At 33.7% G+C, this 19,249-nt stretch overlaps 1 protein-coding gene across 1 annotated transcript in view; it reads left to right on the top strand.

Annotated features, from left to right (window-relative positions):
• Positions 1-1,123: 1,123 nt before the first annotated feature.
• The window catches only part of LOC124364381 (GTP cyclohydrolase 1), a 35,131-nt gene continuing 17,005 nt past the window's right edge, over positions 1,124-19,249 (top strand). The window contains exon 1 of the mRNA XM_046819793.1: positions 1,124-1,332. Within this exon, the coding sequence (XP_046675749.1) occupies positions 1,266-1,332 (67 nt within the window). The 5' untranslated portion in view covers positions 1,124-1,265. The remainder of the gene's footprint in view (positions 1,333-19,249) is intronic.

Raw genomic sequence — 19,249 nt, 5'->3', positions numbered from 1 at the left:
GCCTACTAACAAAGTATTGAGTTCACATTACACTTCGGTATCTATGTGAACAAAGAATTCATCACATTGATATAGATTTAAGCACAAGTCGTGAATCGTTTGTCCAATATGAATAGTCTACTTCGTAAGATATGCAGACATAGTGTTTTGGACCGATTGTCCAACGACAATGCTTTAGCAAATACTACAGATTACGGAGTAAGATATATCAATCGTCGTTAATCAACACGTTTTCAACTAGATAAACAACAGTAGTAAACAACTGTGGTAATCCTGTGTGAGCTGCATTCAAGATGAAGAAAATGTTGTGTTGGAATTGGAAATCCAAACGCTGACAATTCTGTATTATTAATAATTCCCTTTATGTAACGAACAAGCGTACTTAAAAGGAAATCATTTATAATAGGCCACTCATTTGAAAGGAGATTTGAATACACTAATGCGAGCATTTTATACAGTGATGTTATCTCGAATATATTTTGAACCTCCTAACAAAATAGTTTCGTTTTGTTAATAAGAGTGCTTGTTGCCTGACCTTTATCTCGTGTAGGCGTAGCGATGGAATGTAGGAATGTGTAAATAAATATCTCTGTAGATGGCAATGTGTAAATGAAAAACCAAACACGGTTTTCTCGTCGTTATCGTAGTTCTTATTCATTCGGTCTGACCATTCCGAGTGATTTGTACCTAACTGTTCTGTTAGTATTCCTAAATGGTAATTACACAGGTTTTTCTGACGTTCGACTGGAGTTAATGCGATTGAGATAATTATTGATTTAATCCATAACTATTATCGCCGTGGCGAGTTCTTGTTTCGCAATCATCAGAGATTTTCTCAATTTTCAAAATTCCCCATGGGCCAATTATGTAACAGGAGTCCTCTCTTTGTTCGCTTCGCTCGAATCCGCCTTCGCACACCGCGGATGTAGACAGCGTCCCCGGGCCGGCAACACCGTTTTCAAACCGGTCGCCCGGCGAAGAGTTAAAAATCCAAAATGGAAAAAGACTCCACTTTTCCTTGGCGGCCAGTTATTTTCGCTTTACGTAACGTCGAAAATTTCAAATAAAACTGGAGGGCTCCTGGGGTTGCCGGTTAGTCGGCCAGACTTAGCTACACCGGGGTTCTATCCTGCAGTACACGCGGGGTATCAGCTGAAGTGATATAACACCGGGTGGAGGGGGCTAGGTATAAAGCGGACCGGCAGTTTAGCTCTGCACATTTCATCAGCAACCGTCCCTGTCGCTGTACATCGCCCCTAGTCGCCATGAAGCCCGAGATCGCCACTGTCCAGACAATCCAAGTCAAGAACGGCTCTGGAGATACAAAAACTAGTAAGTACACTTTATTTAATCCAATAAAACTTTCAACAGTTTTTTTGAATCTTTGGAATTTTTTGTCTTTGATGTCCATAGAGAGTTGTGTTTAGTTTATCATTATTATTTTATTTTATTTCAAAACTAACGTTGATTATGATATTTTAAAAACTGTTTTTCGAAATTCTTTGTGACTTTTTAAATATAACTATTGTTATGTTTTATATTCACCTCATTATTTTTTTTTATTTTCATAGATTTAACCAATTCTCTAGACGAAATTAGTGCAGTTTTTCTGGTGATTACAGTTTATATTTTAATTGAAAACTGTTGAAAGTTATTCATTTCATTCTTGAAACAGTTGTTACGTAATAGGCTTCCTAAAAGTTAGCAGTATTACACACAGATTGATTTTTCAATTATTTCATTTTACAATTTTCTAAATAAATGGTGTTGTAATAATCTCATAAATTCAGCATTCTTTAATTTATATGGATGAGTACAAGCATTTAAAATTGTGGTTTAGTTTTAACAGATGTTGTTATGTAATAACCTGCCCATAATTTTATTAGTGTATACCCTTTTCTTATTTGAGCATAGAATTTTAAATTGTATGTTTTATACTTCTAAGGAAGTATTTTTTTAATAATCACGCAAATTCTGTATTCTTTACATTTTTATCAATAGTTTAAATATTAATGTTTCAACAGATGTTAAACACTGCTAGATGTTGTTAAACTATTAATTATGTTCTAAATAGTTTCATTTGTCTTTAATTCAAACCAATAAATCATACTCAAATAACTGAATAAGAAAGTATGTCTAAAAAGATTGTCTATGAGTTGAAACAAATTTAATTATCATTTAAAGAACCTTGTGCAGTGAGGGGTTTATGCTCCGATTTCATTGTCCCAGTTAGGCAAGATTTAATTTAACTAAGTGGTATAACTACGCTATGTAGATAGATACCAGGCGTATCATAAAAACAAGTAGTTGTCAATCAAGGTCACGTGTAGACGGCTCGCTGCCTCTCGCCGCACCTCGCCGGCCAATCAGCTGTTTATTCCCAGCTGATTTAACCTCAAACATAACCTCAAACTGCTCTTGCAGCAGAATGCTAATACGATCGATTTTATCTAGTACTAATATACTGTACATTACAAGGTTATTGTCCCCAATCTAGTCCTAAATATTAACCTTTTTATATCTATGAGTAAACTTTACACAAACTAACACTTACAGCTTACTATTAAAAAAAAAAAACATTACTTTTATGTCGTATTACGTACTTATCTAGACCAGTGTGATAGGATATATCGTGGAAGAGTAGGGCCAGAATATTCTAGTCTTTAGTTATCTAATGAGTTGCTTAATAACTCTTACAGTGACATAATCGTATACTAATGAAGTGAATTGCCCGATTAATCGGTTAGTAACTCTAGTTATATTAGTTCTTTTTAGAGTCTGATGAGATGGAAAATTTGACTTGGCTTTCCAATAAATGAATATAACTTACATGCATTTTGAATAATCTCAATTAATATTTCTCAAAAGGGTTTCCTGATTATATCAAGCATCATTCTGTGCTATTTATATAAATATAATGAAATTTAAATGGCGTGTCCTATGGAGTTTAAATTCGTCAGCAAACAGGCAATTCATCGTCGTATTTAAATCAAATACTGACATCAATACTCTGATGCTGCAAATATCTAATCATTACATACAAATACCAACGCAGTACATATTTTGAATACCAAGATTCATTAGTACTAACTTTAAATATTTTATTTAAAAAAATACGGTATTTTATTAAATATAAATTGCCTCCCCCCCTCCCCACAATTCGTGATGGTTATATGTAATAGCCAAGGAGCATCAAGTACCGTACTCGAACATTCTGTTACGTAACCACTCTTGAATGAATGGAGCCATTTTAGACGAAATGTTTATTCATTCACCAAATGACCTATGGTGTAATGAAATCTATGATTGATTGTTATCAGAATAGAACCTATATCAAGCCGATTTTTATAATCATTCAACTGAAAACTTTCCACGCCTTATTTCGTTAATATCTTTCTCTTACTGCAATATAAATGGTCTTATATATCTCGTTTTGATACAACAATGTATTCATGGGGGTTTTTATCTGCAAATCAATAATAGGTTTTTATACTTAGACTGTTTAACAGTTACTGTTCATCAACTGTTAACTTTAAAATAGTAACATTAACAGTCAGTCCAAATAACATAATTTGGATTTTTTTAAACTATTTATGGCCTGTTGTACCTCATACTTATTTACTACATGCCAAACTGTTTTATGGTTTTGGAATTTAAAATGTGTTGTTGAAAATAATAACTGTAAACAATTATAAAATAATTACTTTAATTAAAAATTAATGATGTACACACGCAAATTAGTACAACAATTTATGAACACCTCTATAATTCGTTTTTACGTAGGTTTCTTTCAAAAAGAATCACTAAGGCTCAAAGCTTAAATTATTTTAGAATCAAAAATTTCCCTTTTGACATCTACAATGCAAATCTCAAAATTCTTAAGTAAAAGTCAATGCCTTGTGGGTTTTCATTTTATAGCTCTACAAAACTATTTTGGTTGATAATACCGAGCTTGTTGCACTTAGAACTGTGTATTCTTAATTACATATACTTTTTTGTGTATCCATCCCGAATTGGGTATATAGATTTACATTTGTTTAGTTTTAACCTGCTCTTACCAAAGCAATAAACTTTTTAAATTTCTAAAATATTTTGAGTTTTACCTCATTTTTAACAGTACGCTATACGTTGTGACTCCTCATTTTAAAGCTCTTATCGATAAAGAATTTATTTTTATTCATTTTTTTAATGAAGAAAAGTTTGAGCTTGTTACCAAACAATTTATATTGTCGACTTAAAATATTTTAAAGTAATTCGAACGTACATTAAAAAACGTACTGTTATTACGAGGAAATCTGTTCCAAAAATAAACATTTTACAGAAATAATATTTTGAGACAATATTAAAACTTACTAATTTAAGTGTAGGATTATCACTTCATTCATTCTACAATATTAGATTTTTCTGTAATTTAAATTTTCAAACATTCCTCCGTCCCTTTATTAGATCAGATCCCAAAAAGCGAGTAAGCGACGTAATTTCCTTTTGATTCCCCTAAATCCACTTTAAAATTATCTTGTAAGATACAAGTTGTCATATAAAACTTTCGAAATGAAGGCTGTGGGAGACTGAGAAGAATTTAGATTTCAAAATAATATATCATATTCAATTTCATCTGAGCTAATTTGGAGTGATTAAAGCAAGCATACGTTATAATTAATATTATATATGGACAGAACTAATACAAAAGTATTTAAAATATAATTTTTGCTACCATTATTTTACGTATTTACTTAAACGCCAGTAACATTGGGATTTTTGGAAACATTTTCACATTTTAAAACGAATGTTTTAATTATAAAATACTTTTCTCAACTATAAATTCGCTTCAAAGTAAACAACTAATCATTCCCAATGACAGATATCTTTACAGAATTTAATTTACCATTTTTATAGAGTATTATTTTTTCTAAAAACGCCGTTAACACCTGAGATTGAAATTTGTTTGGTGTTTTGATTTCCATATGTAATTGAATACTTATAAGTCAATTAATTTTAATGATGTAAGTGTGCTTTGACATAGTGAATGCATTTTGAAAATGATTTCTCTTTTCAAGTCAGCGTCCCCAAAATTGCATAATTTGTACCCCCTAAAGACAATTTTACCATCCTTTTCAGTGTTCAATGTTTTCAACATTCTGTAGTACCTTGTGTTTTTATTACTTTTTGAAAATATAACGTAAATTTATTTCAATTGAATAAGTATCTCCAAAATATATTTGAATAAATAATACTGAGCGTGTCGAAGACCTTTTACCTCAGATAAGAGGGCTTTCCACCCACTTCACTGCCACTACAATGGAAGTCTCATTTCCCTTAAATGGCAAAGTCCTGTCCTTTGTCATCCCATTGCCTTATCCTCATATCCTTAGTCTCGAGCAGTCTTCTTGGCGCTTTCATCCTTACTTTGTTTAAATGGTTAAACAATAGTACGTTTCCACAATTCATGTTTATGTAATTTTCACTTTTTCAATAATTATGTTTAATATGAGTCAACTACAATTCTGTTATGTTTTGGATTTGAAAAAATGGTTTATATATTGTTAAAAAAAGTTGAATTTTTAATTATATTATTGCGTGATCGTGTATTTGTATTATTATTACATTTCCACCGAAATGAACGAAAAACGGTAAACCGGTGGTGAATAGGATATGAGGAAATAAAATAAAATGTATGATGAGAAAGGTATTCCAAAACTACTCTCTTCTCAAATTGCGGAATCACCAAAATTGCCATTTTTAGTTCATGCCACTCCTCACGTGGTATGATGGCAGCATCCACTCGCGTCAGCTGTGGTCTAGGTAGGACTATAAGCGAGTGTCTTGATATGTTATCTTGGCTTGTTTACCCAAAAAACTCGACGTAACTTTTAACATAGTCATCTGAATTTTGTCGCTCATTAAAACTCTGTAACAGTCTCATGCTACTTTCTATATTTAAAACTTTCTTCCAGTCCTCAATAGTTGCTTTTTAAAAATATGAATGACATTGTGACCTGATGGCATCAAAAGTCATTTATTAAGTCACATGTAATTTCGTATGCAACCTCAATGAAGCGTCAATGTGTGGTGTACTCCTACTTAATATTTTTAATTGAAAAGGCCATCATATACTTCATTTAGTCAAAAAACATAAAATTTGCATTTAATATTTTTCCTAATATAATTTTGTTATTCAGCTTTATCAAGATTAAATGCAGTCATTACACACTTTCCATCAAAAGAACTTATATCCCAGTTCTTTACGCTGTGATGGGACCCACTGGAACAATAATTGAACCCACATCGCTACGCATAACAATATTCAAAATATGCATGTAAGAATTGAACAATGAATAGCCTATACTTTTATTTTACGATTTTCCCACTATTGTGATTTATTACTGCACATTGATGAGTCAAATTGCGAAAAATAATATAAGGAACTTGAAATTTTGTAGTGGTTTTAGTTACTAAAATACAATACAATTTAAATCAGCGATGCAACTAAAACAGGTATTATTTATTCCTTCATTTTAACTTATAGAATCAACAGAATGTATTGTTTGAGTTTAAAAAATAAGTAGAGCAAATTCAAATAGGGGGAAATAAGTAGGTAACAGATTTTAAAAGTCAAACTCTTTCTAATAAATACAGTTAATACAGATCGGTTCTTGCATGAAATATTTTTCTAATGTAACTGTTACACATGTCGTAATGTCTATTTTGTATATCAAATAATAACTCGTTTATAGTAAAGTTACATTTTGTCCATAACAACTGCTGTAATCCCAAAAATGAATTTTAATATGAACCAGTTTGCAAAACTCACTGGTAATGTTTTATTTGTATTAATTAGATTTTATAAAACTATTCAAATCAGAATCCGCACAATAATTTGATTTATTAAAAATCGAAATATAAATGATTTGTTACAATGAACGTGTCTTAAATTTTAAATACAGTTGCGTTTTATAAACGTATAACTCCGGTTGGACTTGGTGTACCAGCACTATCACAGTTTTCCATTCCGCGATTCCTACTTCCATTCCTATTCTCATTCGGGACGTGGCGTTCCATTACCCTCCAAGGTTCTTTCACCTCCGTTCCCTCACCTTCGACCGCTTCAGTTCCGGAGTGCCTCGCTCTCCTTGAGCAGGCCTCGCCCCTCAGTCCGCACGTCGCGACGTCCAGAGTACACTGTAATAACCGCACTCATTTCCCGCCAAAGTGGCATTACTCGCTTACCTACAGCTGACTGAGCTTGCGGAAGGAATTAGGAAGGTAGCCTCGAGATCTGATCGGTACCAAGGGTGGGGGGAGGTGTCACGAGGAATAAATCCCTTGTGATGGATCTGCCACGGCCTCATTATCACAGAAGAAAAGCAGGCGTGACTTCAAGTTTTAGAGATAGCTGTAAACGTCGTCATACAACTTTATATGGGTAACGTGTTCCGCTTGGTCAAGACAGTGGTGGTACTAGGCCAGGCCGTCAGATCGCACTGTGAGCAATTGTTTTGGTGAGACTTGTCATACAACTCTAAAGCGCTGTTGGATTGGAGCAAATTCCGAAACATTAGAATAAGTAGAGTTACCTGGTAATTTTTCTTGGGCTTGGGAAAACAACGCAACTGAAAGCCGCGCCGGTAGGGCGGCAGTGACAGGGTTTTTGTTCATTCTTCGGTTGTGGACACTAGCTGGCTACTAAATCGCAAGGAGCGCTGGTTGAGATGGATCGTTTTTGATTGGCTGAGGGTTTACACTGCAGTATTAATATCAAAATGATTGTTCACATTCTTTACAGTTCTGACTGTTGAGGTACAACTGCCCACATTGCTAATATTATGCATGTTCAGTTTAATTTATTTAAACTGCGTTTATGATACTCACAGGTTTTTTTTATTTTTTTTTAGTTCTCTTCACTTATTATGACTTTTATGTTGTATGGCAGTTATTGTTGTGTGTGTATGACGCATTGCGATCTTAACTAATCGAACAGTAGCGAAGTGTTAACAAACCAAAGTCAACAGATTATGATTCTGTCATCTACCAAATGACGCAAAATTAAAATTCACCAATAAAAAACTGATTAATTCTGATGAATTTTCTTTCTGTACCTTTCTCTCAAATGGTCAGTTTTCTATTTCAATTTCATTCATTACCAAACTATAAATTACATTTAAATAACATGAATGTGGCAAACGACGTGATTACAACCTATGTCTCTAAATAATCTTCTAGTCTCACATTTTTGTTTCTCCACATCCCGTCGAATTCATTTCCTCGTTTTTAATTTAGAAACATGCTTTAAATAGCAACAACTAATTTGTTACATCCAAACAAAGTTTATTCTAATGAACAAAAATATATTGATTGATTGTAATGCCGCGTTAATTTCAATTTGAGGTGTATACACGTACGTATCTATAAAAACAGTATGTCACTTTTCTTCACACACCTTCACCCATTTTTATCTAGTCTATTAAACCATTTGAAATTACGATTGTTTACAACAACTCAATTTTTGAATAAAGATTATTACTATTTGGTACTTTCTTCTTCGATCTTACTTTTGTTGAAGCGGTGGCTTCTACACGACATACGGTTCTGAAGTTGTGTGTTCCAAATTAATGTAAATGTGCAATAGAGAAAATAATAATTTACTGATCAAACCACAGACCACAACCAATGCTTTAAAGTTGTATCACAACGGTTTAAATCAATTTATGATTTGGAAATGAATCCCAAGGACGGGAACATAATATGACATATAGCCATATTGTTACATAATAGGTAAACACGTATTATAACAGGCAGGCACTAGTACTGAATGTAAAGCCCGGCCAAAAGCAATTATTACTTTATTGACAATGCTGCGCTCGGTTAGCTCTCAATCACTGGTCTGTCAATACAGCACAATCAATTTGAGGTTATGTCTATAGCGGTCATTACAACATCTGACAGACTCCTGCGTAGTGCTATGTACACATCGATTATTTATAAATTACTAGCTGTTTCCCGCGGCTTCGCAAGCTTTTCGTAGGCGTTACCCGTGTATGTGCACTTCTGGCTCAAGTAAATTATATTTCCAACGCCGATGTAGAGTTTGCTTTGTTTTGCCACGATCAAGAAAAATCTGTATATGTTTATAGCCACTGTACACGTACATTTGTTTTATTATAAAGTGGTCTAACACTCAAGCTTTAAGCTCAACCAGAAATTTATCTTCAAGACAAATATATATATATATATATATATATATATATATATATATATATATATATATATCATAACTTAGCGGAGCGCCTTCAAATAGTGTTTGGCTTATTAAATATTCGTAACTGTCTCGTAATTGCAGTTTATAATACGCAGGCGCTTTGAAAACTATTATCTTTGGCAACGCCACCTGGAGGCGAGTTACATTAATAGACATAGCATAGAAACCTTCTTCGTGGAAAAATACCTATACATACAAATTTTTGTAATGATCGGTCAAATAGTTTACGATTCCATAAAGGACAAACACACAAACATTCATTTATATATATAGACTAGCGGGCCCGGCGCGCTTTGCTGCGCATTTCAATAATTTTTTGCAAAAGTTGCCCGCGGCTTCGCACGCAATTTCCCGTTGAAAAACAGTACACTATATTCACTTATTCTTTTTCTATCACATTCTAAACATTGCTGAGATAATTGATAGTCGTTCCATCGTGAGCCTCTTGGGCGTATTATGAAGGTATGTACCATATTCCTGCCTCTATCTAGCTGTTACCCCACGGCTTCGCACGCAAATCTTAAGAACCGAAGTCCTTATAATTACTTAGTAAATTTTTTTTTTACTATAATAAATTTTAGATTAAATTAGTTATATCTCCGATGCCACGATTGAGCTTGCTTTGTTGTCTCGATCGAGAGAATATGTACACACGGAGTTTTGAGAACCATACTTCTGTCAAAAAAAACAACTAAGGTTGATTTTATAACATTCTTTATATTTGTAGCCAACGTAAGATAGTAATTATGATATCTGCATTACTCTTCTGATCAAGCATGAGCATGGTTTTATATTAAATAAATATTGCAGTTTAAAGGTGAATTTTTACGTCAAATTTGAATTGTATTATCTGGATAGTAAAGTCTATGTTTAACAGTGATTGCAAAAACAGTTTAAACAAAATTTGTCGTTTCTCTTAAGCTTACTCTATGCTTTAAAACTATAAGTGTAATATATGTTTACAAAGAACAGCTGATTAAAAATTTGAAAAGACGTTAACATATGTTTTGCTGCAATGCATTTCTTATGGGTATTTCTGTAACCAGTGGGGCGGAATCCTGAATCGGGAAAGGGATGGGCATAGCTTATAAACAACCTTCTCCGTGGAAAAATACATATACGTACAAATTTTCATCATGATCGGTCCAATAGTTCACGATTCCATAAAGGACAAACATACAAACATTCAATTTTTATATATATATAGACTAGCGGGCCCGGCGCGCTTTGCTGCGCATTTCAATAATTTTTTGCAAAAGTTGCCCGCGGCTTCGCACGCAATTTCCCGTTGAAAACAGTACACTATATTCACTTATTCTTTTTTTCTATCACATTCTAAACATTGCTGAGATAATTGATAGTCGTTCCATCGTGAGCCTCTTGGGCGTATTATGAAGGTATGTACCATATTCCTGCCTCTATCTAGCTGTTACCCACGGCTTCGCACGCAAATCTTAAGAACCGAAGTCCTTATATTACTTAGTAATTTTTTTTTTTTTACTATAATAAATTTTAGATTAAATTAGTTATATCTCCGATGCCACGATTGAGCTTGCTTTGTTGTCTCGATCGAGAGAATATGTACACACGGAGTTTTGAGAACCATACTTCTGTCAAAAAAAAACAACTAAGGTTGATTTTTATAGCATTCTTTATATTTGTAGCCAACGTAAGATAGTAATTATGATATCTGCATACTCTTCTGATCAAGCATGAGCATGGTTTATATTAAATAAATATTGCAGTTAAAGGTGAATTTTTACGTCAAATTTGAATTGTATTATCTGGATAGTAAAGTCTATGTTTTAACAGTGATTGCAAAAACAGTTTAAAACAAAATTTGTCGTTTCTCTCTTAAGCTTACTCTATGCTTTAAAACTATAAGTGTAATATATGTTTACAAAGAACAGCTGATTAAAAAATTTGAAAAGACGTTAACATATGTTTGCTGCAATGCATTTCTTATGGGTATTTCTGTAACCAGTGGGGCGGAATCCTGAATCGGGAAAGGGATGGGCATAGCTTATAAACCTTCTCCCGTGGAAAAATACATATACGTACAAATTTTTCATCATGATCGGTCCAATAGTTCACGATTCCATAAAGGACAAACATACAAACATTCATTTTTATATATATAGATGAAGACATCGTTGATTATTATCAATGATTATACTATCGATGATTATATTATCGATGATTTATATATAAATCGGGCTTGGTTACAGTGCAGTATGCTTACCATTGCCACTTTCTGGTGGCCCACGATCGTTTCAAACATAAGAAATCATTTCCATCTAACTGGCTGAGAGTTAGCGAAGTCTGTATCACTGGCGGAATTGGAACATTTTTATTTCTGTCTCTCTGTTTGGACATCAGCACGATGTCTCGAGAAGGAACTGACTTGACATTTCGTAAGAACTTTATTGATATATAGGCAACATCGAGTTCGATATGGTGCATGTCACTCCAAGGTATTTGGCTGAGCGCTAGCGAAAATTCTTTATATGCCGTATAATAGTATCAATGATAGCAACGAGAAATAACAATAGAAATTATTTCTAACCTAATTTAGTACAATCATATGACATTTAACACCCGATGTTCCCTTGGTGTGTACACTTTTATTATTGTAACACTGCTGCTCGTATGAAACCCAACTTTATTAATTAAATAAAATGTGAATGTATCATGCGGCAAGGTATTTAAAGATTAATTTCTATTTGAAGACTTCAAATTTGGCATGCGACATATAATGGCGGTGTATTTCCAGCTATGGGATTTAATTCGGCTGAAATTACATTGAAATTATCATTCAGTAGGCTGGTACAATTTCTCTTTTGTGTACCGGGAATTTGTACAAATTTCTTTTCTTTACGACTGTCTGTCTGTACGTAGGAAATGTCAAAAAACTAAATGATCTATGGATTTTAAATTTTGCATGCAACTTCAGCTTGTTACGCAACACGTGGCGTGGCGTACTCCAAACTTGGTTATAAACATTTGTTTTATACGTAATACACATATGGTTGCAAACATATAGTTTGGGATCGTCACAAAACGTATCCGTATTCTTCTTCATAATATCCCTTTTTATTTTTATTTAAGATAAGATCAGTTTTCTCTTCAGATTTATTCTGTGGGTCACTAACTTCCTTAGGGGTTTGCAAAGAAATAAACGGTTAATGTTCTTCGCAGTTAACGGTTCAGTGTATGGACAATAAAGAGCCGAGCTGAGTAAATTCAGGCGAGCCGAGCCGGATTTGCCAATCTGCTTGCCGTGCGGCTTCAAGCTCGAGTATCAGTTCGCCAGTGTATGGCGCATTACGGATTGGACTCGTGCCCCCACAATCGAAAAATTTGTTCATTCCGTTTTCACTAATGTAGGCCAAACGTTACGCACCAATCGTTCCGCCAAGGGTAAGGTGTTTTGTTTGTTTTGAGTTAACATGGCTGACTCCAAGTTATTTATGAGCCCTGATTTTTTAACAACATTTATTGAAGAGTATCGAAATTTGCCGATAGCATTTATTATGTAGACCGGTAGCCAGAAAACGGAGAGTAGCAGCGAGGCGTTCCTCTGGTGATATAGCGTTTCGCAGTATAGCGTCTTTTTGTGTTAAAAGCGGTTTAACCTTTTCCAATGACATGTTAAAACTTTCAGCTTACATCCTTAATTAGTTATGATAGTCTTGGCGACTATCATTCCTAACAAAATTCAATAAATTCATGTGACTAAATCTCTTTCTATTTATTAACCAATTCTTTGACCACATTACCCTTTTCTTCCGTTTCTTCTTACATAGCTCATACAATACACCTAGCTCATCTAACACTGTGACCGCAGCTGCAAACTTCTTCGAAAAACTCATGTTTGCAACTGGGCGAACATGATTCGTAGGTGTATGGTGAATAACCAGCGGGTCCGGCTCGCGAGCTAGGCTCCGCGAGCCAGACTCGCAGGTGTATGGGACCCTTTAGAATCGATTCAAATTAATCTGCTTCTAGAGGGTTTTCAGTTCAATTTAAAAATAATAAGATTAAATATTTAATTCAATTTCAATGCGTTTATTATCAAATATCTTGTGGCTTATACCGTAATTTTATTTTATAAAATTAGTTATTTATTACATTGCAATATTCCTCAATCATGTAAAAGCAATATTTTTTAATTTTCTAACAAATTGAAACAGTATAACACTGTGTGAATCCTGTACACACAAAAACAAATAATTCCATCAAACTAAAGCATCCTATTTCGGTTTTACCTACTAAAACAGCCTACAATAGATACGCCAGATCAATTATTGTATGAAAATTAAATACAAGAATTTTAAAAGTAAATTTATAAAGTTTATATTCACAATCTACACATTTCTATTAAACTTGCCTTTCAGAAAGTAGTAAACTGGTTTCCAGAATCCTTTGAAATTTTTTTCTGGCTGAACAAAAGTTTAAAAATAAACATTGATAATCGATTATTCCACAATAAGAATGGTATACATTATTTAATGAAAATGCCATACCCAGAACACACACTTTGAGCTCAGGTAATAAGGTGTGCAAAATTACGAGCTAACCATTGAGCTATGACATAATGTCAACCGGACACCCAAAATAGTGATCTTAATGTCAGGACTCTATTGTGGTAAACAGACTAATGCAGGGCGCAGTGACGTCATAGACCCGGAGCACACAGAGTTGGAGATCAAACGTTTGAGGTTATGTTTACTGTGGTGATCAAACGTTTGAGGTTATGTTTACTGACAACTATCTGGCATGTCGTGTGGGTATTGAATACGCTGCTGGATATCTTCATGTTGTATATTCAATCACACACTAAAGATATTTCTTAGGCTGTGATTCAATCAAGAGGAAGTGAATGTAAATATTGTCGGAATATTGATACATTGCATTCAAGTGCTTGATTTAAATGCAACCGCATAAGTGAGTGCAATAAGAGCAAAAGTTACATTATTATCGGGCGAGAAATATAACCAAAACCATGTTTACTTGTTATAGAATTGTCTGACCGGTGTTCGATTAATATCATGTGTTTTATTATAAAAACCCCATTTAGTAACTTAACCTTTGTTGAAGGTATATAAGATAGAAAAGGTTAATATTTTATGATGATTTGTAGGCATTAAAATCGTAATTTAGGAGTATCAGGGTTAAATAAAAAAGGTGAAGATAGGAACTCGCTGAATACATTACAATATGTATATAAAAGATCCTTGGAAGGAAATATTATTATAAACCATTAAATTTACAATTTTATCTAATAACATTTCCAAACGTTCTGACTTTAAAGCTTCCAATAAAATTCTTTGTGAAGTGGTAGAAATTATTATTATTTTTTAATATTTTCAGAGCATCTATTTTAATTGGTATTTTGGAAATAAAAACAAATGAACACAATGAAAAACTTATTACATCAATCTAATACCTTTCGTACGACGTACACAATTAATTAGAGTAGTTTGTACACTATACAAATATACAACAAGAAACATTCTGAGGAATATGGCCAAAATACTAATTATATTGTTACATCAAAACTCATAACTCAAGTAAGGCGTAAATTATAGATTTTTTAATAGTGCCATCGTTGACTTACATTAGCCAGTGGTTAATATTGGCAGGCGTGCGTTTTATTAATCAAGACCAACAAATTGATTTAAATTTTGTTATATTTACTTATTCATACAAACTTTTCAATATTATAAGCTTTCAAAAATACAAGATAAATTTAACGAAAAATATGTAGGTACTGATACTTTACAAAAGTTTCACATAACAGCTTTATAAATAGAAATAAATTACTGTTAACAAATTACTGTTTTTCCTGCACGCTCTATTAAAGGTTACATGACAGATTACTTCAATATAGAATTATATTTCTTTGCACTGTTAGGAGCAAACCTAACCGGAATCAATAAATTCTTATCAATGTTCTTCAATTTTCTCATGAGCAGACGCCTGTATTTTGCAGACATTATGATACAGAAACGTTATTTAAAGTATCCAAATTTATGAAGGCGTCCTCTTAAAAAATGTAAGAGTAGTAGTAGTAGTTACATCTAGTTAGTAGCTTCTCTTGGAAGAATTACCACAACCCCAGAGGTTGCATTAGACTGTATCATCAGAAGCTTAGCACTCATTTTAACCATGCAAGCATGATTTTTATCGTGGAAGTCAAATTGTTTCGAAACAATGGATTCCATCCAAACAATCTGGCGGTGTGTTCCAAGAAGGTCTGTTACTTTTTTAACGGAATCCAGAGGACCTCTACTGTCCTGTGATGAGGCATGGATTGCAGATCTGAAGCCAGATAACAATGCTAACAATGGTTTGCAAGAAGAAAGAGAGCACTAAGAATACAGCTCATTCCTCTTCCAAGAAGGTTTATGGAGGCTATTTTCTTGGAAGGAATAGTCTTCTTCCGTTACTGTACTTAGAAAGGGGCAAAACTATTACTGTTTATGTATGGTTATTGTGCTGGATGAAAAACTTGCAAGAAAAACATGGACGGTGGATGCATAAAAAGTTGTTTCCAACCTGAAATACTCCAGCTCGTTTCCCTGAACTTAAGGATGCAAAATTAACCTTAATTAGTTTAAGGTTCCAGCGCGCTCTAGCAGTAGGTTCCCTTGAATTACCACCTGCCCTTGAGTACGAGGATAACACCGACCGGAAAGAGATGCTGTCGAAACAAGAATGGAATAGCGGTACTTATTTGATGGATGATTTTACTTGCATGACACAAAAAATCCGATATGGCTGAGCGTTGTCGTAAGTTTCACCAAGACATGATACAAACTGAAAATATTCTTGATATGCTCCATCTTCTAACTCATCGTCCTTATACAAAAACGTGGGAAATTCGTCTGATTAACAGGATGGGTGATCTTTATGATGAAGAAATTTATCACAAAGGTCTGTTTTTCCCGGCTTGCTCAGCTGATAGTGGAGTGACTACCAACTGATAAGGGAATGCGTGGTTGTGGAGGGAACCACAGAGTGACACAACGCATGACCTTGGACACGTATTTCTTGATAAGACTGGAACAGTACAACTGGCATAGGCTGGTATTTTGTTTTGATTTTGAAACGACTTGAATTCGCCCATTTGATAGACATTATAATAAACAACTTATACATTCTACTGACTGTATCATATCGGTTGTCAAAATTCTGGATGTAGCGTTTTGTATCTAAATTTTGAGACTTCAAGGATCAAATTAGATTATTCTTGATTTTGTCACATAAAATGTAGAGATATCTAAGTGTGCGCATGGATCAAGTTATGTTTGATTTTAAATATCTCAATTATTTGATATAAACAATATTTTGAGACCTGAAAGCAAACATATTGCTCACGGCTTGTCTTACACTAAATCAATACGCTGAGCAAAACGATGAGATTTTGATTAAAATAAAACGAGCACCAAATAAGACTATGATTTAAAGTTTTTCATCGTAAATGAACGGATGATTTTCAAGAATCCATCGTTAAAACAACGTAAGCTGTTTAACATAGGCACTCAAAAATGTATTTGTCACAGCACGGGCATAATAACATGGTTTTGTGATTTAGCAGCTTGGAGGTCAGATTTTGTGTATGGTTTGAGGTTTATACGGTGTTTTGGAATAGATACTAATGACTTCGACATGATAAAGTTTGTCAGTGAGCATTATTTCTGTCATCGTTATAATATGTTAAAGGAATTCTTCGGCATTAGATGCCAGATATCAGAAGGTGCCAATAAAATTGAGACCGAAATCTCCTTGTTTTACACCTAAAACTATAGTACTCAGCCAAATCTCATGGAAGAGCATGAACCATAACCGAACGTGGCCTGCTTATGGAGAAATGAGGTTTCATGCAAAATTTCAATTCCTAATCACATTTCGTTCTCGAAATACCCAACGGACAGACAAAAAGATAGAAGTGACATTTTCCATCCGCTCCCTGAATGATATTTAGCCCCTAAAAATTGACGAAGTTGGTGGTTTACATTTTATGGTCTGTAACTTTAGTCTTTAAACTTGTCATCTGTTAAATTTTAAAAATATATCACAAGGATTTTTTGAAACTTGATTTGTGTAAATATTGAATTCACTTAAAATAAATTCTCTAGCTGCATCCCATTTTTATAACCGTCATGGCAGTAACTAAATACCTGCTTCTTAAATTGTCGAATAATAGAATAAGTAAAACACTCTGTTCCTCTTTGATAACGCAATATAAGTAGCCCTGTGTATGTAATGGAATTCACTCGTAATTGTTCAGTAAAGTGAAAATAACTTTTAAATCAAGTTACAGATGTTGAGCAAATTTGTCGGGCCATTAACAGTGCTTGATCGATCAAATATGTCGGATACTCTTATTGGAAACTGTCATTTTGGATTGGCGTGTCTTGATTGGATTATGCAAATTATATGGTGTACGTCCAGGAATAAGGAGATTAGGATTTTCGGGGTTTAATTTTAACCACGAGGTTTCGTATTCCCACAGTAGGTTATTGAACTTAATGACCCTTAAGACGTATATGTCTTATTGAAGAATAAGAATCAATCAACAGAATTCGCTAGTGTTGCCCTACGCCAACTACTTATCTAAATAGTTCTAGTTCTGGCCGTCAGGTTGCGCTGCAATCTGTTGTTACAGTAAGATCTCTGGTTTATCTAATCGTCAAAATTATCGCTCTGTGATAGAGTTATACCAATCAGAAAACAAATAAAATCGGAAATGAGTCAAACTAGTTTCTGAATGTTTTATACAAGTTGATACATTATAATTGTGAGTAATACTTGACAAATCAACATTTCCCTCACAGTCTTGAAGGACAAAATTCCTTGTAATAATTATTCAAAGTTTTCAAGTTCTACCTTAATTCATGAGTGTCTTGGACACGTGTGTCGTCAAAATTCGTATTGTTTAATAAATTGTTACTGACTCAATTTTGGAACACAGTACAGTAGCATCATAAATAAAGATTTACATAATACTCTTCATAACATTCTGCTCCAACGCATTGCGTGTCTTACGGAAGCGAAAATCCGGCCCGAAGAACCCACGCAGATACGATCGCAGATAGTCCACCGATCGGTTATTGCGGTTTCGGTTACGGTTCGTGCCGACGACTTCCGAGCAGTGTTCGATCACTGGTTTATATCGATACCATAATCTCTCAAAGTATCGGTTGCCTGTAGCTTCAATCTGTTCCATGACCAGTCGTCCTTGTCTGATCTACTTTCCAGTCAGTGATGAAAAACCGACTATGGACATTTAATCATTTTGGCATTTTCTGATTCATTTATTTGTTCTAAGCTTTCTCTTGCCCTTCTATTAGCATTCATTTACGCCTATTATTATTAATTTGACGTTTTAATATGAATAGAATCTTCAGGGTTTTTTTATTTAAGAAGGGTATTGTCACTGAATAAGTTCTTCACTGAATAATTGAGCATCGCTTTTATTTAATAAGTCTGAAAATTATTTCCTTATTTTCCTTTTACTTCTTTATTCTTGTTTAGGAAGGTTTCGTCTTTGAAATACCCTAAATATTATTACCCTACTTCTCTAAAAACTTTTATTTCTGATATTAACAGAAATAATTTACGTAACCCATAAGTAAAGTTCCAGGATAAGTTTTCTTTGAAATTCTATCAATATTTATTTAGAAATTAAACAACTTTATTTACTCCAAGACTTCTAAGAGAATTTGGGAGCAACTACATTCAAAGTTTGTGTGCATATTGTATTCATTGGAAAATAGTATTTTACAGTTTTCTATTTTGCCTGCATTATAATGTAACTGATTTTTAAATTCTTCAATTATGAGAAACATAATGGTCCAAAACAACTTAATTGATTTTCATAGAGTCTCATTCAAGTAGAAGACTTAAATTTAGTGTAAGTATTGAATTATTCCATCCTCTAAAACCTTCGTAGACAGAATAATTACGTGTGTTTTTTTAAGTATA

The sequence above is a fragment of the Homalodisca vitripennis genome, chromosome 6 (genome assembly GCF_021130785.1).
Source record: "Homalodisca vitripennis isolate AUS2020 chromosome 6, UT_GWSS_2.1, whole genome shotgun sequence".
In the NCBI taxonomy this organism is placed as follows: Eukaryota; Metazoa; Arthropoda; class Insecta; order Hemiptera; family Cicadellidae; genus Homalodisca; species Homalodisca vitripennis.
Note: the sequence above shows the minus strand (reverse complement) of the source record. Positions and strands in the feature narration are given on the sequence as shown.